This window comes from Aythya fuligula, chromosome 15 (genome assembly GCF_009819795.1).
Source record: "Aythya fuligula isolate bAytFul2 chromosome 15, bAytFul2.pri, whole genome shotgun sequence".
In the NCBI taxonomy this organism is placed as follows: domain Eukaryota; kingdom Metazoa; phylum Chordata; class Aves; order Anseriformes; family Anatidae; genus Aythya; species Aythya fuligula.
The window spans coordinates 425,189-452,319 of NC_045573.1; the positions used below are offsets into that span (position 1 = coordinate 425,189).

The 27,131-nt window shown below is 49.3% G+C and overlaps 1 protein-coding gene across 1 annotated transcript in view; it reads right to left on the bottom strand.

Moving 5' to 3' along the window:
- Window positions 1-6,503: 6,503 nt before the first annotated feature.
- HS3ST4 (heparan sulfate-glucosamine 3-sulfotransferase 4) overlaps window positions 6,504-27,131 on the bottom strand; it is a 62,950-nt gene continuing 42,322 nt past the window's right edge. Inside the window, exon 2 of the mRNA XM_032197727.1 lies at window positions 6,504-10,583. Coding sequence (XP_032053618.1) covers window positions 9,947-10,583 — 637 coding nt within the window. The 3' untranslated portion in view covers window positions 6,504-9,946. The remainder of the gene's footprint in view (window positions 10,584-27,131) is intronic.

Consider the following 27,131-nt stretch of genomic DNA (forward strand, 5'->3'; position numbering starts at 1 on the left):
TGCTGAAGACTGAGAGCTGTTTAGAATAAACGCCAGACACTGTGTGATGGAGACATTGCATGGAGACTTAATGCTGGTCACATCTCTCTTCTCTGCCAGTAAGTCAAGGATGTGTCTTTGCTATTGTATTTGGTGACTCATCTTTCAAATAATCATCTCTAGGAGAATTTTGTGCCAAGATGAAAAAATGCCAGGATCCCAGAAGCATGTGTGTGTGTGTGTGCGCGTTTTCCTCTGAGCACACCCTAGGAGGGAGCTATGGGGCAGCTCTGCTCTTTCTTCCCCACTGCAGGCAAGGTGGAGGGGGCATTGTCCAGTTGCTGGGCAGCCCCTGGTTTGGGCACAGGATGGGGAGCAAACAAACACAAATTCTGGCAGAATGCATTGCTGCTTCTCAGTGGTCCCACTTACCAAGGTTTGAATCAAAAAGGGGGTCAGGCAGCCCAGGGCACCTGCAGAGCCCGTGGGCATGGGGCAGCTGGTGACACACCTGCCATGTGTGTGCATGCCCACCTGCCTCAGGGCTGGAGCTGTGACTGCAGCGAGCATCCAGCAGCACCTGGAGGCTTCCCTCAGCTGAGGAGCAAAATATGCAGATTAGCTGAGTAAGTGAAGTGCAGTATGCTAATTAATTCAACAGACTCACTGTTCCATAACATCAAACCTACACAAGGAGGATGTGCTTGAATTAGCTTCCCCTGGAAAACATTTGCTTGCTGCTTAACAAAAAGTTACACAAACTTATTAAACACTTAACAAGAATGTGAATATGAAAGAAACTGTAGGTGCTGTGTGGGCTAAATCCAAGCAGCTGTCCCCAGAGGCAGAGCAGGATTCCTCAGTGGTACCGCAAAGGCTTCAGCAGCAGAGATGTGCCTGTGATCCTGAGATGTGCCAATAGCGTTTTGTTTGTGACCTGGAAGAAACCCGTAGTGTAAATGGCCAGGAAAACAGAAGCCGGGCACCACGGGCTGCGAGCACCACCTCTGTCCTCTCCCTGTCTCACCGGAGTGGTAGCCGCATGCAAAGGTCACAGGGGTGCCAGACACGTCCTTCTCCAGGAAGCTTTAGAAGCTAGTGCACAACCTGCTTCTCCTAAAGTACACGTGTGAAGTGCACTCACATCTAAAATGAAAACCAGCCCCGAATCACACCTGCTTGGGCTGCTCTGTGATTTATCAGAGATAAAGCAGACCTTAATGTGAGACGAGATAAGGGTGTGTATCCATGGTGGCAGTGCACTCAAACACAGCTGTGTGTGAGCACCACCCTGGGGCACTGCTTCTCTCCACGGCCTTCCAGCCATGCAGCCTCTTCCTCCTGTTCCATCTCTGCTGGGCTACCAGCTGACACTTCCATAGCACACAGTCTGGGTCTGTCTGGACCCAGACTGTTCAATGCTTGCCCAGAGAATACAAAGAGAACTGCAGATATCACCTGAGAGCACTACCAAAATGACTGATGGGGCTTTCCAGAGCACAAAACAGTAAAGCCCCGCAGCAGGAGCATTTGCTATCACCTGGGTACAGCCGAGAAGAGTGGATGGAAGAGACAGCTTCAAAAACAGGAAGAAAAAAGCTTTAGCAGAAAGGATTTGACAGCTGCAATCAGACCGGGAACTTAAGGAGCTGAGGAAAGAAAGATGCAGTTGGGCAGAGGAGGAAGGGGAGAAAGCAGTGCACCACTTCCAAAGGCATCCTCTGCACAAGCACATAAATCTATATCTCCAGAAGACCCGTGCTCCAACAGCGACCACTGGAGCACCGTGAGCATGGAGTCGTGAGTCCGTTATTTGGTATGACTCTTGGTATTTCTCAGAGGGACCAGCATCAAAGGAATTGTCACGTGAACCTGGTAAGGCCAGGCTGGATGGGGCTTTGAGCAAACTGGTCTAGTGGACGGTGACCCCCTCGTAGCAGGGGGGTGAAATTAGATGATCTTTAAAGTTCCTTCCAACCCAAACTATTCTATGGTTCTATGATTCTGTGATTCTATGATTCTGTAATTCTGCGATCGTATGAATGGAAAGATTCCCTGAAAAAAATGAATGTCTCAGAGGACTTGCTCTTAGCTGCTTATTCTGCTCAGACAAAATCTTTCAAGAGGGGAGCATGGTCACCCTCAGTGACCTGCATATTCCTTGCTCCTTTCATTAGCTGCAACTTATTCTGAGGATAGATTTCTGAGATAAAAGTGAAATTCACCCATTAGCTTTTCCTCATTAAACCAGAGTCAAGCCTCTGCTGCCTGGACCGTGCAAGGTCCTGGAAGTGCCACGAGGCCGGGGGCTGAGCACAGTCCTCAGGGAGGGCCTGGCCTGGCTGGGGATGGTGTTGGACATGGGCAGGGACGGTCACAGCCAGCACGGTCCCCCACTGGGGCCAGGCCGGCAGCTTCCACGGGCAGCGGAGCCGCAGAGCTGAGCTGAAGCCCTTGCGGGGCCATCAGAACCACCCTGGAGGTGCAGCCCCGCACGTGTACGGCTTTGCAGCGCCTTGTATCCTCTGGGAAATGACTCCTGCTGCCCCTGCCGTGCATGGCTTTGCCTCTGCCAGTGCCGGGAGGCAGGCCTGACTGCTCTGTGCTACCTGCTGCTGGGGCGCCCAGCCAGAGCCCCTGCGTGCTCGCTGCGTGGCTGGCCCCATGAGCCCTGCAGACGGGCTTTGAAGGATGCTTACCTTATTAATGGGGTATTTTTATAACTGTTTATCTCTGTCCGTTGGGTGGAAAATTGCCAGATGTGTTGCTTGCCTTCATTACACAGACATCTCTCTTGTTGTCTGGATCAGTGCTTTTGAGCAGTGTGTTACCACAGAAAAGCGCATTTCTTCTGTACGACATTGATATTTGTAGGATCTGCCTTACAGCAGTATGGAAAGCAACACCCATGGAGACAAGTCCCCATAAAGTACAAATCTCTGTCCCCTGCTACTCTGGTTATTAATCTGGTGGGAGGAAAAGTGAGTAGCAGAGCTGAGAGCTTCCCAATTGGGGGTGCAGCAGGGTTGTTGTCATGGTCTGTAGCCCTGCCAGCCTCGTGCAGGGCCCCAGGGGGCTGGAATCAAGGAGCCCCCAGGACCCAGGATGCACTGACCCGAGGGAGCGTCTGCGGCTGCCTCGGCCCAGGGCCCAGGAGCACTCCAACACCGCCTTGGGGCCTCACACACAGCTTGTAACGCCTGTTGTGGCTTAGTGTTATAGGATTCATTATGCTCTGGGACAGCTGTAAATCTGAAATGGATGTAACTGCATATAGCAGCAATATGACAGCTCCTGTAATTGTTTCCTGGAAGCTAATACCATATCCCTGCTTTGGAAGTGTCAGGAAAACCCACTGTCAGGAAAACCCTCCATCAGAAAAACCCACCATGCTGGCAGAGCACGGCTCACTGGCTGGCCTCAGGATTGGGTTGGGACCTCCAGGCTGACTGCAATGTCCTGGGAAGCACAGAAACCCCACATGCAGAAGAGGCTCGAGAGTCCTGCAGACGTCCCTTCTCATGCAGAACCAAGGAGAATGGCAAAGAATGGATTTAATAGAAAAAAAAAAAAAAAAAAAAACACGTCTCTAAGTAAAATGTTTTTCCTTGTTTCCCATGAAGCAGTGAAATTTCTTTATGGACAAATAGTCAGAGTGGAGTCCATTACACTCCATGCTTTTTGCCTTGAAACATAAATAGCTGCATATCATATAAGTGTTTGTTATGAGGAAATGTGTATTCTAGTATGCTAGAAAAAGTTGGACATTAAACCATTATCTCATGCAGAAAGCTATTGCTAAAGGGAGAGGATTACTTACTATATTAATTCTGTCCTTCACACTCCCATACATCTCTCTGCACATAATGACTTCAGTCACAAAGCGTTGTGTTGCAGGATCTGTGTTCTCTTCAGCTCCTGGTCCTTGGGAGTGGTGCGTGGCACCCCCTCCAGCCCTGCTGCCGGGCCCAGCCCAGGGGCAGTGGCTGTCGGGGGGTTCTTTGTGAAAAGGCTGCCTGTTCCCTCAGAGGGCGTAACTGCATCCTTGCTTGCAACTGCTGCTCTTTGAATTCAGTTTGCTTGGTGGCCAAACGTTCACACCAAAGGTTTGCTGGTGCCAGAAGCCCATCTGCAAAGTCTTCGTCTCTGATGAAAACCTTGTCCCAGGGTGAGCCTGCAGTCACATTTGCATTTTGCTATAGCTGTGCTGTGCTACAATGGCCCAGTATCTTTCTCTTCCACCATCCTAGTGCATCACCAGGTTATAGCAGAAATTTCTGTTAATTTGTATGTAAACCTTTATATGGAAAAGCCTTCTGATCTGGCAGTCTCTATCTCTGTACAAGGTGCCTATGGGAATGCCTGTGGGAAATGCTCGTATCTATTTGGCTAGTAGACCTTGTGTTGCAACTAACACTACACAAATATTCCTGTTAGTGTTTTAAAGCAACAGTGAAGTGATTCTCAGGTTACCTGAAGTTGGAAGAGCTTCTTAAAAGGCAGCAAGAATTTTCTAATCAGATTTTTTTTTTTTTTTTTTTTTTCAGTGAGTATCTCATAGGGGGATAGTTTCGGAGGTCAGCAAAAAGGGGAAAAAAAAGCAAGCAGAAAGCACTGTGAAAGCTGTGGAAGTGAGAACATCAGTTTACTTCAATGTGTCTGCCTGGAAGAAGCAGGGAGTGAACCCAGTTGGCACAGGGTGCCGGGATGCCTTCATGCCAGACCTGCTGTGCTGCACAGGTGTGGAGGTTACAGGCACCTGGCAGCCATGCCAAGCAGGCAGCGGCACAGGGCAGGGGGCTGGAAAAAGCAGTTTATTCATGCCAGCAAAGTTATAACAGGTCATTTCTGGCTTGCAACCTGGCTATCAAAATAACCCTTGCATTGCTCTCTTCCCAGGCTCGGTTATTAGAGAAAAGCTCTGTTCCAGTATGTGAGAGCTAAAGGGTGGAGTGCTTGCCTGATGCTCTGATTTTGTCTGGTTGCTGATGTAAGTGCAGAAACCTCAGTGCTACACACAGGATAGAGTAAAGCAGTAAGCAACAGGGTCTTATATCATCATCTTGTATGTTATCCTTATTCAAAGGGCTCTGTTTGAAACCTGGCACCGACATATACAGAACATGTTGCATCTTTGCTGGTACCTCTTCAATCTGGTTTGCAAGACATCCTGGAGGATGTGACCTTGGAAGGCAGGCAGAATATCGAACCTGCATAATAAGAGCATCTCTGCATCAGTGGCAGCCTGTTGGGTACAGGGCAGTTAATAAATAATGAGGATGTCAAAGATAACAGCAGGAAAGTGGGATCAGGTAGCAGCTTTGCAGCCAGCTTTCTGACAGCCTCCTGGCAACGTCCAATTAAGAGGCACGCCTGCACTCAGCCCAGTGCAGAGCTCGTCCGGTGCGGGCTTTGGGGCACGGGGATGCCGGCACGCAGCGCACCCTGCAGCAGGCTGTTTTGCAGCACGTGCCCAAGGAAGGTGGCAGGGAGCGTCCAAACCCTTTGCAGAGCTATGTAGGTCTCCCACGAGCCTCTCCCTCAGGGAAGTGAAGGTCTGGGCTCACCTTCTCGGGGCTTGTGGAGAGAAGCAGCAGGTGGCTCCTGGGCCCGTGCCGAGGCGTGGAGCCGCCTGCTCGGGATTGCCGCCCACGGGCAAGCAGGTGTTTGTTTCAAGGGGTGGGTTTTATGGACCCACAATTCAGATATTAGGAATCTGGCTACACTTCAGGTGTAATTGATCTACTGATGGCTTTTTAGACATCTGGTAAGATGGGACTGGCTTCCAAACATCAAAATCTGCACCAAAATGATCTTGATTTGAATAATAAGTATTCCATCATTGTTTGGTAAATATACCCAGTGTTAATGGTGCTTAATGGTGCCTGTAATTGGTGTCTAAAGTTATTTAAAAGTAAATTTACTAGAAAATAATTAGCAATTTTATAGTTCACTACTTCCTAATTTTGTTGATAAAAGTTTTTCAGTGGTTTTATCAGATGACACAATAAGACCATGCTGTCAAATAGCTTTTTGCAAGCTAACAGGAAATTGTGCACACAAAATAAGATAAAAAAATTTTCCCCCTAATTTATTTGCCTGGCAGCCAGCCCTCTCTCTGCCTTTATTATAAACTGATTTATCCTTAAGCAGTGGCGAGCAGAACTTCACAGGCACTGCTGGGGCATCTGTTCCTTGTGACCTTGGCAATGAACCCTGAGCTGCGAGGCCAGCGAGTAGGGCTGCCCTCCTCTTACCCCTCACAGGACACGTCCTGCTGTCCCCAGCTGAGGCTGCACACTTTGGGGCCATCTCCCTTCCCAGGTGTCTCCTGCGGCAGTGAGAGCAGTGGCTGGCACCGTGCCTGGCCTGACCCTAACGCCCCATGGTGCCTTTCCCATGGCCTGTTTGGCATCAGGGATCCACATCCCCAGGGGTGGGGTCATGGCTGGCATCCCCCTGGGCTCTGCCACCCACGCTGGGCTTGTGCTGCTGCGGGGCCAAGGAGGGACGGAGCAGAGAAATGCAGCTGCTACAACGTTTTATTGTTTAGAGTTGTGGGTTCAAGTGTGAGGTTCAAGATGTTCATATTGTTCAGGTACAGAATGACACAGACAGACAGAGACGTATTTGGGACGAGGTGACAGCACAGCAGTGGGGTTTCAGAAAAGACTAACTCTCCATTTTCAGTCTCTGAACCATAAAGTACCAGCTTTTCCAGAACAATGAATCACCCAGTCTGTGTATAAAATTAAATATAATTTATGCTTTGCTAATTGAAATCAAATACAAAATTCAATTTCCTGTGTATTATAATGCTGACATTTGAATAGTTGAAAAAAAAAAAAAAAAAAAAAAAGGAAGTATTATTAACCCGACTCTCTCTTTTGGCAGGCCACTCTCTGGCCAGATAGAAAATAATTCCTCTGTCAAAGTGCTGCATTAGCAATGCAGACACAGCCCCTCACGTGGCAGACAAGGGCCACAGGTGGGGTTATATCTCAGAAAACAGAACAAAACCCCACACCCCAGGGAGCCCTCCCTGTGCCACTTGTAATCCCAGCTGCTCACATGCAGGGAGTGGGGCTGCTCCTGGCTGTTTAGCATCTCTGCTCAAGCTTGAGATTGCAGCAATATAAAAAATAAACCTCTGCATATATGGCAAAAAGAATGAGGATCCAGAACAGGGGCAGGAACGTGTGGTGGGGCATGGTTCATTGCAGCACCACCTGCTCCCTGCCCCACTCCCCTTGGTGAGCCCTCGCTGTGTCAGGGAAAGGGCACAGAGCTCAGCTGTGCCCTGTGCTGGGGCTTCTCGCAGCTCTGGAAAACTCACCAAGTGATGGGGGTGATTGTCCTTCATCCGAGTGCAAAATGGAAGCTCCTCGCAGGCCCAGCCACAAGCCAGATGAATTCCCTAACTGGGTGCTTCATTGGGTCATAATTCTCAGGCAAACACACATTTTCAGATCTCCTTTCCCTCCAGCAACAGGCATGATGAGAGGTGTGATGGCAGCTCGGTGGCAATCGGGCCAGAAGCCTGTTCCTGAAAGAAGCCAGTCTGAGCTGCCCTGGAGCCACGGGGCCACGGCACAATGCCAAGGGCCGGGGTGTGCAGGAAACCTGGTGGGTTGGGTTCAGTGTTCCCAGGGGCTCGCACAAACTCAAAAAGACCTCACTCAGAGACCTTGCTCCAGATGAAGCTGCAGATGGGGCTGAGAGAGTCCAAGCTTTGGCCACGGGGCAGATGCGCGGTGCTGTGCCATTAGCCACTAGCAGCCACGGTTACGAACAGCCACCAACCCGTACAGCCGATGCAGTGAGCGGGACCACGGTGCGCAGCAGCCTCCAGCAGCAGCGAGGACCGCCAGCCCAGCTGGGTGCTGGGCCACGAGAGCTGCTGAAAGACTCCACTCACGCCATCAGCCTGCACCCGCCCTGGCTTCAAGGTTGCAGCGCAGCAGGAAGAGGGGAAATTTCTGGCTGCTGGGCCTCAAAATAAAGCCCTAGTCCTCCAGCTGAATTCACCGGTCAGCTTGCAGCAAATCGTGTTACAGCAGCTTTCACTTAGGAGATGACATGGCATCTTAATACATGTGAAATACCGTAAAGTTATTCCTATTATATACTTCCAATTTTCATGTAACAATCTGGGGATTTGAGGATCTGTAAAAAAAAAAAGTTATGTCAGGAACTGTTTTTAAATCTAATTGGGGTGATAGGAACTGATATCAATTTAGCAGGGAGTTTTGTGATGCCCCTCCAGAACAGGCCATGGTGTAAATTTTCAAAACGAATTCAACTCTTTCTTCACTCAGTCCAAGGCACCAGCACCACTTTATAGTGCAATGAACCACGTGACAGAACGTGAAACCCAAAGCAGGTTCAGCTCATTACCTAATGTAACAATAATTTCATTTGGTTGGTTGGATCAATAGGGTTTTCTCCCCACCTTTACCAAAATTGAGTCTTGGTCCTCCTAAAGCAACCTCATACTGCATCTCTGCTGCTTCCGAACAGCCAGGGACCTGGCATCTGTGAGGCAGTGGGAGATGCACAACAACCACGCTTGTCCTAAGGCCACTTGTAAAAAGAGAGTAGCTAGCAATATTTGAGTGGCCTTAGTAATCACCCATACAAAGGGAACACTTCCACAATGGTAGCTCTGCAGTTTTTTTGTTCCCTCTCTGTTTTTTTTTTCTCTCAATAATGGACACGGAAAACAGTGGCTGCTTTGAAGTGCTGTTGTCTTGCTCTCCACTGTTCCCAGCATGCAGCTTGCATCACATTGCTGGAGGATTCACTTGTGATACAGGTTTATTTTATAGTTGCTACCAGGACTTGCAAATTTGGTTGAGCATATGACTCGGTCATTTCCATTAGAAAACACACATATGTTGTTCAGAGCAGTGCTCACCCTGGGAATTAATTGCTTTTTTGTAACAGATTCTGAAGTAGAGATGAAGGCTGCTTCAGGATTATGCAAACCCCATTGTCAGCAGCAAGCAGCAGGGATCTGATGTGCAAGGTGCAAAAGTACCGCAGTCCCTGGGCCCCGATGGCCAGACCTGTGCTGTGATGACAAAGCCGTCCCCAGCACCTGTGCCCTGCAGTGACAGCCTGGGATCCCACTGGGAGCACCAAACCACTGGCCGGGACACCACACAGCGCCCACAGCCCAGCCAGCAGGTGCTCTGTGAATGACCTCAGGATGTGGTTTGGCAGAGAAGAACAGGGGCAGGGAGAAGGCCCCGATTCTGATCTTACTGAGCATCCCCATAAATCAGAACAAGTCTCTTCTGCCAGTGGAGTTACAGCCATCAGTGAGAGGAGAATCGGGCCCAGGATTTTGTGGCACTTGGTAAATACTAGTTTTAGTGCAACAAGTAATTGGAACATCTGGTGCAAATGAAGTTTCTGTACATAGTTCCTTTGCAGCATAACTGGCTTTATTCCTTCCCCACACAAATACCAGTGTGCATGTGAATGCACATCCTGAATTTACCAGATCTCATGCTGCTGCTTGACCAAAATCTTAAGCCAGGGCAGGAGAAATTGAATCTATTGGTTTGTCTTGTTGCTGCTGGATTTTATGTACCACCTTCATGCTCAGCAAGTGGCAGCGGGACGTGCTGGTCCCGCCTGCCTGGCCACAAGGAACACGCCAGCAGCAGAACGTGGACATGAAGCATCCCATCACCTCAAGGAGCTTTGCTCTCTCCACCTTCTCCTCCTCCCACCCACTCCCTGATCCCCCAGGAGGGGAGAGCCCAGGCCTAAATGCAACCTGGAGGTGATATGTCACTGACGTTTCAGACCTGGAAATGCTGTTCACCTCTGGCTGCAACCTTAACCACGCAAAACTCTTGCGCTTATGAGACTGAGCCTTTAGCCCCGGGTGAGTTTTGGGTCTCTAATGATGATTCACATCTCAAAACAGAAGAGCTTTTCTCCTGATTTCTTGGTTCTACTTATCACTTTCTTCCTGCTCCCACTTGAAATCTTGGCCTGTCATTTGGTAAAACATGACATTGAATGGTTTGTAAAACTTCCGCAGTCTGTGGATGACGTCAGGGTCTATTTTGGGGTGAGTTCGACCCTTGGACTTGCCCAAGCACCGGGGAGCACTACTGTCCTCTGGCTTCTTTAGACAGGGGAACCCCTTGGTTTTATTAAAATAAAAGTGTTTCTCTGTCACAATCCTCTTGAGGCCTAAGAAATCCTGGACCTTGGCCATCTCCCCAGCTGGGTCAGTGATGAGCCTCTCGCCACTGACAAAGAGGATCTGGGACAGAGGGAAATATTGGAGCCAGTTCTCCAGGTGCAGTGCATAGATGCCAATGCGGATGGCACTCCAGGAGGCATCGATCAGCCCCAGGGTCCGGTTCTTGAAGGCCAGCACCTCAAAGGTGGGGATCTCTGGCTTCTTGGAGAGCGTCTGCGTGTAGTCCGAGATGGCGCGGGTGACCGGGTTCCTCACCACCACAATCAGCTTCGTGTCCTTGGCCATGGAGTGAATGCGCCGAGGTGCCTCGTTGGTCACGAAATAGCTGGGGGTCTTCTCCATGGTGATCTGCCCATCCAGGGTCTTGGGCATCACGTTCCTGCACAGAAGCACAGGGAGGAGCGGTTAAGCAGCGGCCAGGCATGGGCAGACACCTGGGGTCCCCTCCTGCCCTGTGCAGGTATGGGCAGGACATTCAGGAGGAGGAACACTGCAGGCCCCAGGGACCAAAGCACTTGTGGTTTTGTTTCTCCTCAGCCCCCAGACACGGTGGGCACCTGAAGTGTTAAATTAGCCTTGGTAACACATTATACAGTCAATTCGCCATAGGCAAATGTAGACAAAAGTTAATTGACAATAAACCTGTACAATACCTGTCTGTTCAGCAAGCCATCTGCTTCCATTTGCTCAATTAAGTCTATTCACTTCAGAGCCTTGTACCGGAGTGGTGCAGTTAGGATTACACAAGACCTTTTTGTTATGATGACATGCTTTTAAATGTCTCAGCTAATAAAACTTAATACAGAGTAAGATCCCCTGCTTCTAGTACAATAATTAAATTTATTTACTATCTTGTGTGTGAGAAAGAATGACTTTTCTTTTATCTCTAATTCACATGCTCTGTCAATAATTAATTGCTGCTGGGTTTTGAGCTTCCTGTGCAAGCACTTTTATTAGCCAAAAGGAATTTGCCTACTGGATAAATTAGCATGTAGCAAGACTTTCCTGGATAGCATATTACCATATTGTAAAATGAAAATCCAGCGAGATAGCATTTATATCTAAGAAAATGAAGAGGTAAATGCTTGTCCCAACTGCCCCCAGTTGAAGATTATCATAGCAAGCCGGAAGGTATTAAGAGATGTCCCCTGCAAGTGCACTATAGCCTCTTTTGAGCCTCACGAGCTGCCGGGTGCCAAGGTAGCTGGTGGCAGAGCGGCAGTGAGGGCGGCCCACGGGGCGTGCTGCAGCAGTGAGCAGCGGGGGCTCCCGGCGGCCGAGCCCCATCCCACAGGGCAGCCTGGCACAGCACCCCGCAGATCGTGGCACAGCACCCTCTGCACCGAGCGCATGGGGCTTGGGTACAGCACCAGGTGATGGGGCAGCAGCCGCAGCACCCGCACATACACCCGTGTCTGGGAGCGCTTGCTGTGCTGTGTGAGCATTTGATACTGCAGTGTGTGTGTTTAAAGGCTTTACAGGCACAGTATTGACTGCTTTCTAAGTGCGTTCTAACAATATTTTTATCTAAATCTTTTCAAATACTTGTGCATATGCACACCCACATGAAGTATAGTTTGTTTAACCTTTTGTTTGCTAATTTGTCCTACGTGCCCACTGCCTTGTGGGGCTGCTGGGCCGGAGACGCAGCAGGATGGGGGGATTCAGCCTGCTCCTGCCCTGGGCTGCGCAACCCTGCAGTGCCTGTGGCATTCAGCAGGGTCTGTGGCAATGGAATGGAGGGAGGTGCTCCGGGCCTTGAAGGATTTTCCCTTTGCATTCTCACTATTTTTAGTTCAAACATATGCTGAGGAAACAAAGTGAATGGCTGGAAATGGTTCTGTGAGAGCAACTTGGGCACCAGCGACCGCAGCAATGCTGACGTCAAACAGCAGAGCACTCGGAAGCAGTCATTTCATGGAATAACACAGCTGAAGACTGTAAGCAGAAGTGTCTGTCAGACGAGGCCCAGCTAAATTTGCCTGTCACTGTGCCTTGTATTTGTGACTGCTAAATGCTACTGGTCGCTTCAAACCTCTCCATTATTTGTGTATTTACAGCTGGTGTAATCCATCCAACTGGGCTTGTTGTGTGAGGTGCTGCAGGAGGCAGTGGGAGTCTCCTGACAGGACAGGAGGAGGTTCTGGGGCTGCCAGCAGCTCGTCCCCTCTGCCGCGGTGCCCGGCACGGAGCTGCCTGTGTCTGCAGCCCTGACTGCTGCCAGCCTGCCCAGAGGGGTTCTGTGCTTCGCCCCTGCCTTGCCTGAGAAGCAGCGGTTTGCTAGAAGTAGGGATTAGTCAAGAACAATGCATCTTGAGGTATTTTTCCTTTAAGAAAAGCCTGAACAGATCGAGAGGGAAGCAAGTGGTAGGGGACTGTAGATGCTGCAGAATCACAGAGGGGCTTTCCTGTGGGGGATCCAGCACCCAGACTAAGCAGCCCTGTAGGAAGGGAGCGTCTTTTACAGCTGTGCACATCACACCAAGGCCCACGGCATGGGCAGGGGCTGACTGCTGCACAAACAGGGGGCCCACCTGCAGAGCTGAAGCCACGGGCAGTGCGGTTCTGTGCGGCCGCTCTCACTGGGCCTGGCTGCGGAGGCAGTGATCCTCCTCCTGCGAGGATGAAGGCTGTGCTCATGGGGCACCCAAGCTCAGCAGTGGCACTGCACACACCAGCAGAGCTTGAGCCCAAGCCTGAGCCAGCAGCTGACACGGCAAGCTGGGCCATCCTAAAATCTGCTCAGAGAACAGCACTGAAGAGCACGCCAGCAAGCACCTATGAGCAATGGCTCCATTTCCCTATTACAAGAGTCACCCTGCAGGTCAGGACTTTTCCCCAAAGGCATTCAGCTGCAGGGACCTCGTTGCTTTCCGTCATTACCGCCCTCCGCAGCACTGCTCCGCTGCCAGCGAGCGATGCTGGTGAGGCACCAGCTGATGCAGCACGGCGAGCGGCGGTGGCCAGTGCTCCTGCCCATGTCTGACCCAGCCTCGCTCTTACGGGGGTGGCTGAGGAGCTGCTCTGTGCTCTTTAATCTGAGGGTGCTGCTGGAGGCCCCATGGTGCCCAGGAATGCAGGCTGCTTCTGTCTAACGGGGGGAGTTGGGCGAGCAGTGCTGAGCTAACACAGAGCTGCTCGATGCCTGTTGTGCACAGATCCTGCAGCAAGGTTGTTCACCTTGATGTCTGAAGTGCCTGCACTTTACTATGGCCTCATGTCAAGTTTTGCATCAGTCCTGATCCTCAGACAAGAAGAAATGCTCACGCAGGTGTGAAACTGTCAGTTGCACATATAATACCATAGATGTTCTATTTTTATCCTTCTGTGTAGTTTTCTTGTGTTGTAAGATAAGGCAAATATTTGCTTTGGCTACTTAAATATTTCTTATCTATTGCTGAAAATTGAAGCACTTGTAATTCAGTAATTGAACTGATGAAGGCAACAGGAAGTTCTGGACACCACCACAGTCAATAGGCTAGCCCAAATAAGAAAGATTTCCACTCATCTTCATCCCTTGTTCCTGTAGCAGCAACCTGTGCCCGTCACTCTGCACACTGCTGCTGCTGGACAGGGCCAAAGGCAGGGCAAGTGCTGGGCCCGCTTGAGGTCTTGGGCACCGGCAGCACTGGTGTCAGGAGAACAGGTGAATGCGGTCATTTTCTCCGGCACTGCACAGCACAGCTCCATGTCACCGCAGTGCTGTGGGCAGTCCCTGTTGGCCCTTGGGCAACTGAAGCAAATGGAGGAACCCCTTAGGCAGTTCTCTCGGGAATGCAGTGTGGGCTAACCGGCCTGCAAGGAGCCTGCAAGGAGCCTGCAAGGAGCTGAAGCAGCCAAACCATGCAGGACTGGGTGGCTGTGGCTGTGCCAGGAGCCGTGAGCAGCCTCGGCAAGCAGGGCGGAGGAGTGAGAAACGAACCAGGGAATAAAGGCTCTTCCAACCCTGTGACTTTGCCCAGGGCGTTCCCAGAACAGATTTCTATTGAACCATTAATTACCAAAATCAATGTGTTACTCTTCTGTTCCTTGCTCTACAAAATAGTTATTTTATCATCATTTATAGCTAGCAATCTCTATACAATTCCTTTTTAACTGATACAATGACAGTTTAACTACAGCCCACTTCTCACCCTGCTGCTTGCTGGCCTGTGCTACACACAGAGCACCTCAGGTGATTGGGGGGCAGCTGAACTGTCAGCCCCTGGGGACAGTGGCACCGCAGCCTGGGTGATGGCTGGGAGCTTTCCTGCCAGGTCCCCCAGCTTTGACACCAGTCAGTAATCGGAGAAGTAGCAGTGTGCAAGTCTTCTTACCTTGCAAATGGTGATGGACTGCCAGGCAAGCAGCAAACACCATTACCCCGTGGTGTTCAATTACCTTGACACCGGCGCAGAAGCATGGCACACTTGTTTATGCTTTCTCGGACAGGATAAGCTGTTTTCCTATGCAATTGTCTGAGCATAAGGAGGGACCAGCCCAGGCAAAATTGGCTGGTGTATGCTCCTCTGAGTCAGACACCCTGGCAGCAAGCAGCAGGCTGTCAAATGTCAAAATGTGGTGATTATGAGATGCTAAAAGCTCTATTGGTCTACCAGCGATGGATGCGCAGACAATAGGGCTCCAGGGGACCCTTGCCATTGTCTGGTCTGACCCTCTGCACGGCATGGGCAGAGAGCTGCCCTGCACACCCTGGTGGGCACAGCACCAGCACATCTGCTCTGCAGCACGGAGCTTGTGGGGCTACACAGCCCCCGGGGGGGCTCCTGGGGCTGGTTCATGTCGCTCGCAACTACTTGGCACCTCTGCTGCAGCGTGAATCGGTCTGGCCACAGCCACTAGACTGTTGTTTTACAGTAATATATCTTTGTATCTCGTCTCCTATCTGACAAGACGCTGTTCTGCAAATGCCTGTGGATGCTGAAACTAACAGCTCAGAGAAATGAGGGCTGCCTGGGCCCCTGCACCTTGTGTTGATGCTGTACCATCAGGCTGCAGGGGGCTGCTGACAGCAGCTGCACTGCATTTGCTCCAACACCACGAGCATTTGCAGCCCCTGGGATGTTTGGCCAGGCTATGGCGTAAGGCATTAGGGACTTAGTGCTTGCACAAGCTTTTGATTGCTTTGTATTATGGATTGTGACTGTGATTTGTGGGTTCTTAGATGACATTGCTTTAAAAGAGATGAAAATTAATCTGAATTCAGAGGAAGTATTGCTGCCGTCCTTCACCCACACTCACTCCTGTGCATCCCGACAGCTGACAAGGCTGGGAGTCAGCCAGGAGTGGAGTTTCCCTCTCCTTCCAGGCACTGAGGTGCAGTGGCAATAGCCCCTTCATAGGCAGTTCTGTAAACAAGGATTTTGCTCCCCTCTGTTCCAGGGTCAAGGGGGAGACTTTAATATTATACTTACTTAGCTTTTGTTTTAAATTATGGTTTCAATAAACTGTTGCAAAACACACACACACCAAAAAAAAAAAAAAAAAAAAAAAAAAAAAAAGGCTTCTAAGCTTTTTCTTTGCAGTGGGGACACTTCAGACAATATACTGGAAGCAAGTTATAGTGGCTGATGTTCAAGTATAAAACCAGCACACCAGGGGGTTCTGAAAGAACCACATACAAACTATTAATTACAACAGCCCCTTCAGATGATGTTATCACAATAAACAGCAGCCAAGAAATTGCAGAGCTAATAATTTGAAAGTGTTGTCACATTTAAGGTCTGTGTTTAATTCCGTGCACAATAAAGACAAATGGGTAGATAGGTTGGTACTAAGGAGAGACAGCAGGGTAGTAGCGATCAAGGAAAAGAGGAAGAAAAGCAGATTCAGCTTTTGCCATGCAGTTTTAAGGATAACATAGGAAACTGCAGTGTGCAGTGAGAAGCATCCTTCCCTGAGACTCCTGGCCCTACAGAGCACCAGACTACTGCAGCTTTGGGACTCACGCGCAGAAATGCTTTCTCCTGACCTCTGCCTCCTTTCAGAGTTATTTCCTAGGTGCTGCCTTTCCTGGGCAGGCATACTGGCTGCCTTGCTGGGCACCCACAGTGCAAATGCAGCTGTGAAGGAGCTGGAGCATGTCAGCCCGAGGAGCCAACGCGTCCCACACACATCCTGCTGCATGTGAGAGCTGCTGGCAGGGGTGCAGCACAGAACATGGCATGGCACCGTCTGGCAGGCGTTACTGAAAATAACAGGGCTGTTGAATGTCAAGCCCCTGGCACTGCAGCGGGTCCTCAGAACAGAAAACCTTCACAGAGCTGCTGCCACGAGCTCTGCCCTAACTGCACACACACAGAACCGTGACCAACCACTCGCTTGGGCAGCATGCGGGGCCCTGGATTACTCTCCTCAGCTGCTGCTGCAGAGCTCTTCGCAATGCTTTGCTCCTGGGAAGGACTGTATGGCCTCTTGAGTGGTCTTTGGCTCTTCTTGCACTGTTTTTTTACTTTCAATGCCAGGCCAGTTAATGAAGAAGCAGCTGATGACCACACCTGGCACACCAAGGCAGAGCAGCCTAAGGGACAGTGTCTGCCCTCAGCTCTGCCACTGGTCTCTGCTCACCTCCCCGGCCCTTTTCCACCTCCACTGTTACCTGCCTGAAGAAGCCAGGCAATGACAATGAGCCATGTCCCTTCGGAAGGTGCTCTACCGCCATCCAGCAGCAATGAAGCCGTCACTCAGGTTCGGGGGGGGAGCATCCAGCCCTTCATCATGCCTGTAGGTAGCAGCATCTCGGTGATGCGCAATGTCAAGATGAAACTTTTATTACCATTCCTGGGCTTGGATCCAGGAATTACCTGGTCCTCCCGGCAGACGATCAAATATGTATTATTGGGTGCTTGCTTGGGCTTTTGATATTTCTCTCCTCTCACATTCATTCCCCAGTGCTGTGGCTAGGATACTAAGGGAGGGCAAGGCTGCTCTGTGTCCCCACCACCACCCTGAATGCTCCTGTGGCTCTGCAGTCAGGAAGGGGACTCTGCCATCACCTCTGCCAGCTGTTTGCTCTGTGCATAAAAATGCCCTTCAACTGCTGTGCGGTGTGGGCAGTAAGAACCCTTTCTTCCCTCTCCCCTCTGGTTGGTGGCAAAAGCCAGCTCTCAGCCCTCACTGGAAAAATGTGCTGTAGTAATTGTTCTTAACTGCTGGCTTCAGACAAGCTCTTTATTTTCAAAGGATACATTTTATAAATTTGTGAATTTGCATGTTGCCAAAATCCCCTTGTGGTTTATTTAAATCCAGATTATCTTGTTTATTCCTTCAGTCACAGCTGTCATTTATCTCTGTGTAGGCAGCTTGTTCACGATGTTGCAGGTTTCCTGCAATCCCACTCAAAAGGAGTCTTTGTTAACTGTATTTTCACGTTCGCAACGAGAGAAAAAAAGTTCACAGCAACTCCCAGGGCTCAGAGGACCACTGAGAAGGACATTGATCTGCACAACTGCTATCTGAATGAGGCAATGGCCACAGGCTGCAACAGTGACACCTGCACATGGAGCTCGTCTCTGCAGCTCCTCAGTGTGGAGCAAACATCTGCTTTTGTCTTCAGAAAAGACAAACATGAAGCCATTTTCCATTTTATTATTAACACATTCTGGTATAATTGGTTGAGCTGTCAACTGTGACCTGCCAGTAATTCAGCAGGCGTGGGACTTTCAAGGGGAGAACAGCATTGCAACCGAAGGCTGCTATACGCATTAAAAGCAGAACCTATTTGCTGTAAGCCCCCAAGTCAAATCTCGTGTTGAATTTGTTCAAACATAAATTTACAGCTGAATTTACATAGGTTTAATGTTTTATAATCTTTTTGGTCTGTGAATCTATATTCAAGACTGAGTGCATTAGCTTAGAAATACTGTGCTTAACACTGAAAATAATTTTAATCTCTCCAAAGTCCAATCCTTTGCACATCACTAAACCTCAGAATCCAATCCCTTCTAATAAGAGACACAAAACTTGCATCTGTCGCTGCCTAATAGATTCATACTGCTCTAATTCAAATGGCTTGCACATGTGTTTTAATAAAAAAACATTAAACAAATTGCAAGGCACTTTCAGAAAAGCGTGTGCCAGTTCAGACTGGAGCTAAAGGGAAACAAAACGCCCCTGGGAGGCTCGTGGAGCAGCTTCACGGCGTGGAAGCTGGTGTGACCCTGCCTGGCTGTGGCTGGAGGGGGGGAATGCCCCATCCCCGTGTCTGGCTGCTCTGCTCTTGCAGGATTTAATGCCCTTAAATTAAAGGATGCTTGGGACTGTTTTTTTCCCTTTCCAAGACAAGAAGATTTTGTTTGTCCCAAAGTTTGTCAAGCCATTTGGTGCCTGTGCCAAATGTTCTCAGGAGTGGCAGTCTGAGAGCACCCAAGCAGACTTACTTGCACTTCCAAGTGCAAGGACACTGGCTCCGTGCCCGCCGCCTTCCCCGCCAAGCTTCTCCCCAACATCTCCTGGGTTCTCAGGAGCCCAGGGCAGGCAGCAGAGTGGCGGCACCTCCGGCTTCAGCCGCAGCCAGGCCAGCAAGCAGCCCCGGGGCCGGGAGCACCCGCTGCCTGCTGCCCGTCCGGCCGCGCTCGCCTCCCTGGGGTGCCGGCGGAGCGGTGCGGAGCGGGCCTGCGTTGCCATAACGACGGAGGTGCTAGCGCCGTGTTGACTAACTGCAGGCTGATCTGATCAGAGAATGGAAGTATCGAGTTGCTACGGTAACTGAAATGCCAAATCTGAAATTGTGTCAATAGCGAAGTTATCAAAAAGGAAGCAAACACACGCAGCGGGGTACAGGGGCCTGAGCCCGGCCCAAGATCGCTGCTCGCAGCAGGGCACCACAGCTCCTGCCTCCCGGCCGGGGAGCAGCCCCCAGATGCCACCGGGACCCGCACCCCAGGGGGCCAGGCACAGCACCCTGTGCCCCCAGCAGAGGCCGTGCCTCAGCACAACCACTGCCCTGAAGGACGGGGCAGGTAGGGCAGGCGCCTGGAGGAAGGGCGCTGCCAGCATCATCCCAGCCACGCTCCCAGAAGCGGGGAAGATGCCTTGGGAGCACAGTCTGTTTCTAATGCCATTGTTCACCATCGAGCCCAGTTAGAGTCCAACAATTGCAAAGAAACAGATTCTGTGTCTCCACAAAATGCAAAATCTTTAACAGCTCATTGGCATGTGCTTGAGTTGGCCTGGATAAGAAGTTACTCCTGAGAGTCCACTATTGATTCTGTCAGGGATTCAGAGGTTTTATAGGCATCGTTCAGGATCTCTTTAGTACTTGTACCTTCTTAATGGCTCTCATCACCGATAGAACTGAAGATATCCCTGTGCACACTGGGAAGTGGCTGAATCCATGCCAGGAGACAGCATTTTGCTTCTGCCGCAGAGAGCGTGGCTGCCCTCCAGGCGGGCAGGCAACCCTTCCAGGCAGCCCTGGGAAAGAAGGCTCTCCTGTTTCCTCTGACACGCTTCAGGAAGCAGAGGGAGACGTCGCGCCTATGGGAAGAGGTGTGTGAACTTCACCCAGGAAGGCTCCTCTCCTCCTACCACTATGCAACAAAATCAGTGGGCAGCTGGCTGAGTAGCAGACAAAAATATAAATATACTCTGATTTCACTGGGACCATCTGGCTCATGCATGATAGGCGGGTAAGAATGCTATAATCACGGAGCAGAGAACTAAGCTGATCCATTAAAGTCTTTTAGCAGAAGCAACCATGGAACCCATATTAATCCAGCAACGCTTTGTGAACAGACATCACAAGGTTAGATCCATTCAGTTGCAATTAAAAATAACCCTCACTGTTCAGGCTGGCTTGGATAGCTATTACTGCCTTGTGTTCCCCAAAGGCTCTCATGTATATAGATTGTTGATGTGAGCACAATGTAATCTGAAATTATGATCTTAATGCCAAATCTTGCTTTCTTCTGTTCTTTCCTCAAGTGGGTCTCCTTGGGAATATGTCTGTTACCTTGTGCTGAAATCCCTTGCCCATCTGACAGCACAGCTCACACAGAAATTAGAAAGTTTCAGATAGTGTCGCCATGATTTCATTGCCTTCCTAAAGGAGAGTGCCCTTAGCTACTGACCTCACCAGCAGCCATGGCAAAAGGCTAGGGGTCTGCTAACTGCAGGAGCCACCTGGCTTGGACCAGCAACTCACCTGTGATGAGGCCCTGAAACCCTGTAAGCTCCTGGCAGGTGACTTGCAGAACCACAGCCCTCAGCATCACCCAGCTTCGACTCTGCACAGCAGTCTCAGTTCTGTGGATGAAGATGCATATTCAGCATGACATTGTTTTACCAAGGATGAATTTGGCGTGATCTCTCCAGTTTTAATGTATGACTTACTATTGGTCACCACTCAGGAATGAAACAAGTAGTGAAAAAGCCCTGAAATGCGTATTTTGAACTCTACTGCAGTCAAAATTGTTTTGACTTAATTTCACTACTGTTCTCTACAGATGTGCTGTACTACTATTTGCTGGGAATATCCCAGTGTTGTCTAACAGATTTAATCACTGTATAAATCACAGCCATAGCAAAGAAACACCAGTCTGAATGCCTTCTCTAGCACATGTGCTATGAACATAGACTCATGGACAGGGGTGGTGAGTGCTGTAACTCTTGACTGCGGAATTTCAAATCAAGGCCGTCTGCTGTTCTGAGTCTGGCTCGCTGCTTTCTCTGTCAGATCCAGGCTTCCCTCCAGTGTACGGATACAAGTCCCTCACATGCTACCTCGTCCACTGCCACGTGAAGAAGGGAAAAGGCCTGGATGTCCATGACTTGCTGTAAACCCCATGACTGGGAAGAAAAGCAGCGAAACAGGGAAGGAAGCATGCCCGCCTTGAGGACTCTGTGCAGCAGTGTCAACAGAGGCACCTGTGTGATGAAGTTTCACACTTGGGCTTGAAGGAGAGTTTCAGATGCTTTGTGCAGACTACAGTTCCTGAAAAAGCCTGTTTGATATGGTTAAATAAATAAATAAATAAAAAGAAAATCACACAGCTGAGGAAGTGAGCTATAGGCACAGTCCAAGCCACTCTGAATATTGATGCAACTAAACTGAGTAATTTAGACCATTCCCATTTCCCTGAGATGGGCCTTTCCTGAGAAGAAAGATCATGGAAGTAGAACATTAAGATGTAGCAAGTATGAATTTACACACTTTGAGGAGTCCTGTTTCATCTTCCAGAAAATTTACTTCTAACAGGAAAAAAAATCCTGAAAATAATGGCTGCCTAAGTGCAAGCACTGCTGCTATATCATGCTAAAAGCTTTTCAGGAAGAAAAAAAAAAAAAAAGAAAAAAAACAGTAAATAAATTCCACTCTTCAGATGTATCTGGATGTTATCCTAACACGGTGCCAGAGTAATAGGAGAGTCATCAACAACTAAAAGGATGGGAATTGTTATGTAAGGACAACATAGGAGCGATATCTGCAGAAGAGGTTGAATAACAAAAGTAATTGTATACATCCTGCTTCTGAGCTCTTGCATTGCTGATGAGACACGTGGTAACAAGGACTCCCACTCCACTGATACAGAAAGGTTTTGACACAAAAAAGCTGGTAAACGCTGTCATAGGAGCATCTGGCTGTTCAAAGGCAGGCGGGCAGAAGCATCTAAGTCTGTGTAATTACTTGTTTTATTTCTAGTTTTAGACAAGATTGGTCAGTGCAGACCTACTGGTGCTGAACGCACTGGTTGGTTCGAGAGGATGACAGGCTCTTGCAGTGGGGTGACCCAGGTGACAGCAGACACTGGAAGAAACAGAGCCAGTCCCAGACCCTTCCACTTCAACACCGAGTGGCCAGACCTTCCCTTTGGCATTAACCTCTTCCCTGCTCCAAAACAAACACGATGTTCCACTCATTAACCTGCATGGCTCTGCAGAGCGCACACACACCACATCCAGAGCCCTGCCACCCCCACCCTGACCCCACCATGCAGTGAGGAGCGCCAGTGCCCCATCCCTCTGGGCACCAGGTGCCACGCATCCCCCTGGGGCAGCAAGGGGAGAGCCTGTGGGGACTGAGCCTTCCTCAGAAGGGCTGCCAAAGACTGCACAGACCCGGGACTTCTCTGTTCTCATCCAGGAGCTGCTCTTCTGACCCAGATAAAAACAACACCAGCCAGGCTGCGGCTGAGTGCACAGCTATTTATTATTTGCTTGTGTTGATTATTTTGGGGTTTAAGTTCATTTATTATGTATGCAAAAATGGTAATACACTGGCATCTGAATGTCTTTTAGGCATACAATATCCTTATTATTCAAAATGTTTTTTTCCTACATAATTGAATGGTTTACCTTATTATTACTTTATGTTAATGACCCAGCATTTCCATTTTTCTATAGGATGCTTAATTGTAAGCAAAGTGCAATCAGAATCAGAGATGCCATCTGTAATTGACAGCATCATAATAACAGACAGCATTGCAGGAACAAAGTACCAAAATAAATGGAAGTAGGGAGAAAGCTGCCTCCAAAAATACCCAGGAAGCTGTTCTAGGCCAGGACAGAAAGCCCAGTCCACATAGTATCTTCTCCCGAGGCAGTGACAGTTTGGGCATTAACGCAGATAGAGTGCTATTTATATCAGTTTGTACATTTAATCAGTTTTTTGCAGTTTTCAGCGAGATGTGAACTATATCCCTGTCCAAGGCATTTGGTTCAAATCAGTTGAGACAGAGAATAATCAAGATTTATGATTCTCATTCTGACTCGGATCACACAGTCAGTGTAATTGGTACAGCAGAGCTTCCCTGAGCCTGAGTGACATCCCTTCACTCTCCCTCGCAGAAGCGATTTAATGTCCATCTCGAGAACTGTCAGAACGCTGCTGCAGCTCGAGATAACGGTGACTCCGGGCTTTCCCTCCTGCCCTGCCACCGCGCAGGCGTGCGCAGACCCTCCCAGGCGAGCGGCACTGGAGGGGCACTGCAACCAGGTTAGAGCTCATTTGGCAGAAATCGATAAAATAGCACTTTGCAAAATAAAAGCGATTTCATCTTGTTCTGCCTCTCAGCACAGCTTAGAGCAACAAGGAGAATGAATCGTCTGTGGTGCATCTGACCTTCCTGGTAAAAAGTATCTTTGCTGGGGGAAGAGCACTGCAGGTTCTGCACATGCCACCGCTGTCTATAAATCACACCCACCCTGCTGTGAGGTATTCAGAAACAGAGGCACGCTGGGTCTGCAGCAAGGAAGGACCCTGGGAAGGGCTCAGGAGGCAGCTTCCAGCTGTGGTCAGGGTTGTCAGCATTTCCAAGAGATGGCTCTTTTTCAGGGGCTTAGCAGTGCTCCAGGAAGCCAGAGCTGTGCTGTCCAAGACCTCAGCTGGGAAGCAAATGTTTAGATAAAAATTAAATGATCCAAAAGCAACTGCATTAAAAAAGAGCCAGGTGACAGGAACAAAACGTTGGTAAGGCTGCCCCTCTCCAAACAGCCTGCGACAGCAGCCAGGCTGCGTGCACACAGGCTGGCCATGGCCATGCTCCCGGGATGCTCCAGCGGGCTCTTCCCCAGCACCTGCTCTCAGCATCACAAGGCAGACACGACCCTGGGCCAGGCAGCTCTGCAGCAGCCACAGGAGCACCTTCTGCTGCATCACACGAACCTGCAGCCAGACAACCCATGCCTGAGAGAGACCCCCTGAGCTGCAGGAGCCCTCCTAGGGCAGCACAGCAGAGCTGGGCTCTAGAGTGTTACCTGATAAAGCCCAGCTCCTGTTTCTGGTTCATGAAAACAGAGTGCTCTGACCCTGGTGACGGGAAGTTGACTGCATCTGTGGATTCCCCTGATAAACAGGACGATGCGGAGCTCTGTCTTAATTGTAGGAGGCAGTGAGTTAGAAAGGGGAGCCCAGGCTCATCTTACCTTTTGCATGCCTTTGAAATGAAAGCAGAGAAATATGCCAGCCATGAAGAGAAAATAAATACCATTTACTTGCAATACACATACATGCTTTGTCAGTTCAGGTACATGTTAATGTTTTGTTTTCTTCAGGGCTTGTTTAGCCATTTCTTCCCCATACGCACCACGTGCAGTACAGCTCAGGTTTAGCCAGGATTCTGTCTGGAATTAACACACGCCGTATAACATTCAAGTAGGTGAAAAAACAGACTGATTCCACTCCAGTCAATAGAGTAAACAACTCCTAGTTTGGATAAACAGAATTACTAGTGCTGAAGAGCCCTGGGCAGCACTGCACACTCTGATTAGTGTAAATGCTAAACACAAGCCAATTAACACTCTAAGTCTGCTTATCTCGTGTCACTTAGTGCTAAAATAAAGCCTAACACTAAACACACATATTGATTTAGCCATTAAATCTGGCATCACTCAAAATAACTCATTATATTATTGAGGAAAAAAAAATAAAGTCACCTTAATTTTCAGAAGCTATTGTATTATGAATAGTGACTTAACTCTTCTACCCAGCACCAGGAAGCTACTGCTGATACTGAGAACAGACTAATACTACTTAACTAAGAATCAAACTAAGAATCAGAGGCACCACGAGCACATCTCTGTGCCACCTAAGCTGACTTCGCTGTGGAAACACTTGGCCCACCAGCCTTGTGCTGTGCTGTCAGGTTACAGATCCAGGTCATAAACTCTGGCATTATCGATAGAAGCATTGCTGTTCTGGTATCAGACAAGTCACATACGTTAACTGTCTCCTCTAAGAGTACAAGATTACCACATTGTCCCAGCAAACGCCACTACCTGATGGCACCCTCTCCTGAGGTACAGCTAGGGGAAACCAGCCCTCACAAAATACTGATCCCAGTCTTTGAAGAACCAAACCCCCACTTATTTTTGTTTGTTTGTTTGTTTTATAAGTCTGTTTATTTAAAAACTATTGGAAGCTCGTGTGTGGAACGTTAATGCTGAGAAAAACCCAGCTGGAGGTGGTCTACCCTAACAAGCACCAGGAGAAGGCAGGGACAAGACACGTGGATGTTAGCAGGCAGTGTGTGGTGTTTACATTCTTAATTACAAGAGCTAATTCTTTGGTTTGGCCAGGTGTCCCTTCTGCAGACAAGGTTAATAGGATGTGAGAGGCCACAGCTGCCACAGAACCAAGTGAGGAGGACAGGCGAGGGACAGCAGCATTAATCAGCCAGGAGCAATGCAGAAATGGTTATCTCAAGCTGTTTGGAGGCACGGATTAAAAATAAATCTTCCCGAGTTTAATATTCTGCCAGTCAGCTCCTTTTTGTAGGTGGAATCTATTAAAAATTATCTTTCTGCTAAAATGCTAAAGTATTTTTGACATTTAACAGCTTGCTTCAAGCAAAAAAGTGCAATAAATACACGGGATAGCTAATTGGCTCCAGCACACCAGCATCCGGCCCCTCCTGGGTAAGCAGAGCCGTGCCAGCTTACTGGCGGCTTGAGCGGACCCTTGAAAGCCTCTTCCTGATCAATGGCGCATCTGCTCCAGCCTCTCCTGTTAACGCAGCATAACTGGGAAGTTCCCATCATGATCCAGCAGCAGAGCAAAAGCAGCCGCAAAGCGAATCTTTAGGTTCAGTGGGTACCAGAGAGGGAGGCACGTGCTGTAATTTTGTTGCGCTGAAGTCTGTACTTTTGAGGTACTTAGTTTGCTGTAAGATGGAGAAGGAACTGCTTGGCAGTGTAGTCTTCTCAATAAAAATTAATGTGTTAACAAGAAGCCAAATAGCTACAGCTAATGTACTTCTGAATGAGATCTAAATTTTATTCATAAGCATCAGTGTCAGGACTAAAATAACAGTTTTATGGACACCATGAGCATAAACAGCTCTGCTGATTCAAAAACAGAAACTGCACTTCTGAATGAATCAACTCATTCACTTGGAACAAAAGCATCCGTTTTAAATACATGCCTCAAATAAAAGAGAAAGCCAGAGACAATATTCTTCTCGTGTGCCTGCTTCCAAGAAATGCAATGCAGAAGAGAAGGGAGACTAGTTCCTGGCAAGGGGATGGTGGTGAGGAATGTGCTGGCAAGAAAGAGCAGAGCTCATGCAGTAGCTGCCTGGGATGTGGCTGGAGGTGGGGTGGGATAGGTCTCTCCTCCTGTATCCTGCATCATCCATGTGTGGGAAAGAATCACGGATGTGAAAGAAGGGTGCTGTACTGCTATGGAAATCCCTGCTGAGCTCCAGCATTCAGGACTTGCTGGCTGTGGTGCATGTTGAAGTGGCCTTCAATTATCTGGAATGGATTGCAAATTGTTTAGATACTTTTTCGAGACTCCTGAGTACTGGGTGTTGAGAAATAAGAAGAAACTTAAAGCAAAACAAAATGTCGTTACTGTGGACATCGATCCCTGATGTCCCCAAACCTCTGAATGTGTGCTTCCACGTGGATTTGCATCTGTATCCCTGAGGCCATCCTAAGGGATGCAGCAATGTATGATATGGCAGGAACTGCAAAAAATCTGCGTCTCTGGAGAAAAATAATAGAAAGGAGATGACCCTATTTCTTGCAAATGTTCCCAGTCATTGCCAATCCCTAGTCTTTGCACTCTACCACTGCTGGTGCTGTTCCCCTGCTCTCTCCCAGTGCAGCACCGCAGCAGCAGTGCTCGGCCCCCCTTCCCTCCCGCAGCTGACTGTGGTTGCACCTGGTGGGGGCTGCTCCTGCTGCCACGGGGGACGCTGGGCACCAGCCACGCTCCAGCAGCTGCTGCCCACGGGGCCAGGCGGGCGGCAGCCCCAGGGCCAGCGTCTCCACGTGCCTGTGTGCAGGGCCCCGCACTGGCTCACCGGTCTCTTCCTAGACGTGCTGTCACTGGTGCTGGCCTGAGACGGGCCCTGCAATACGCTGCGTGAAGGACTCTTGAGGAGCTTAGATGGATTTTGATGTGAATATTGTTAGCACACTGATATCCATTGCTAGACCAACAAAGAAGTCACAAATACTTCAAAGGCGCAAGTTAAAAATACTC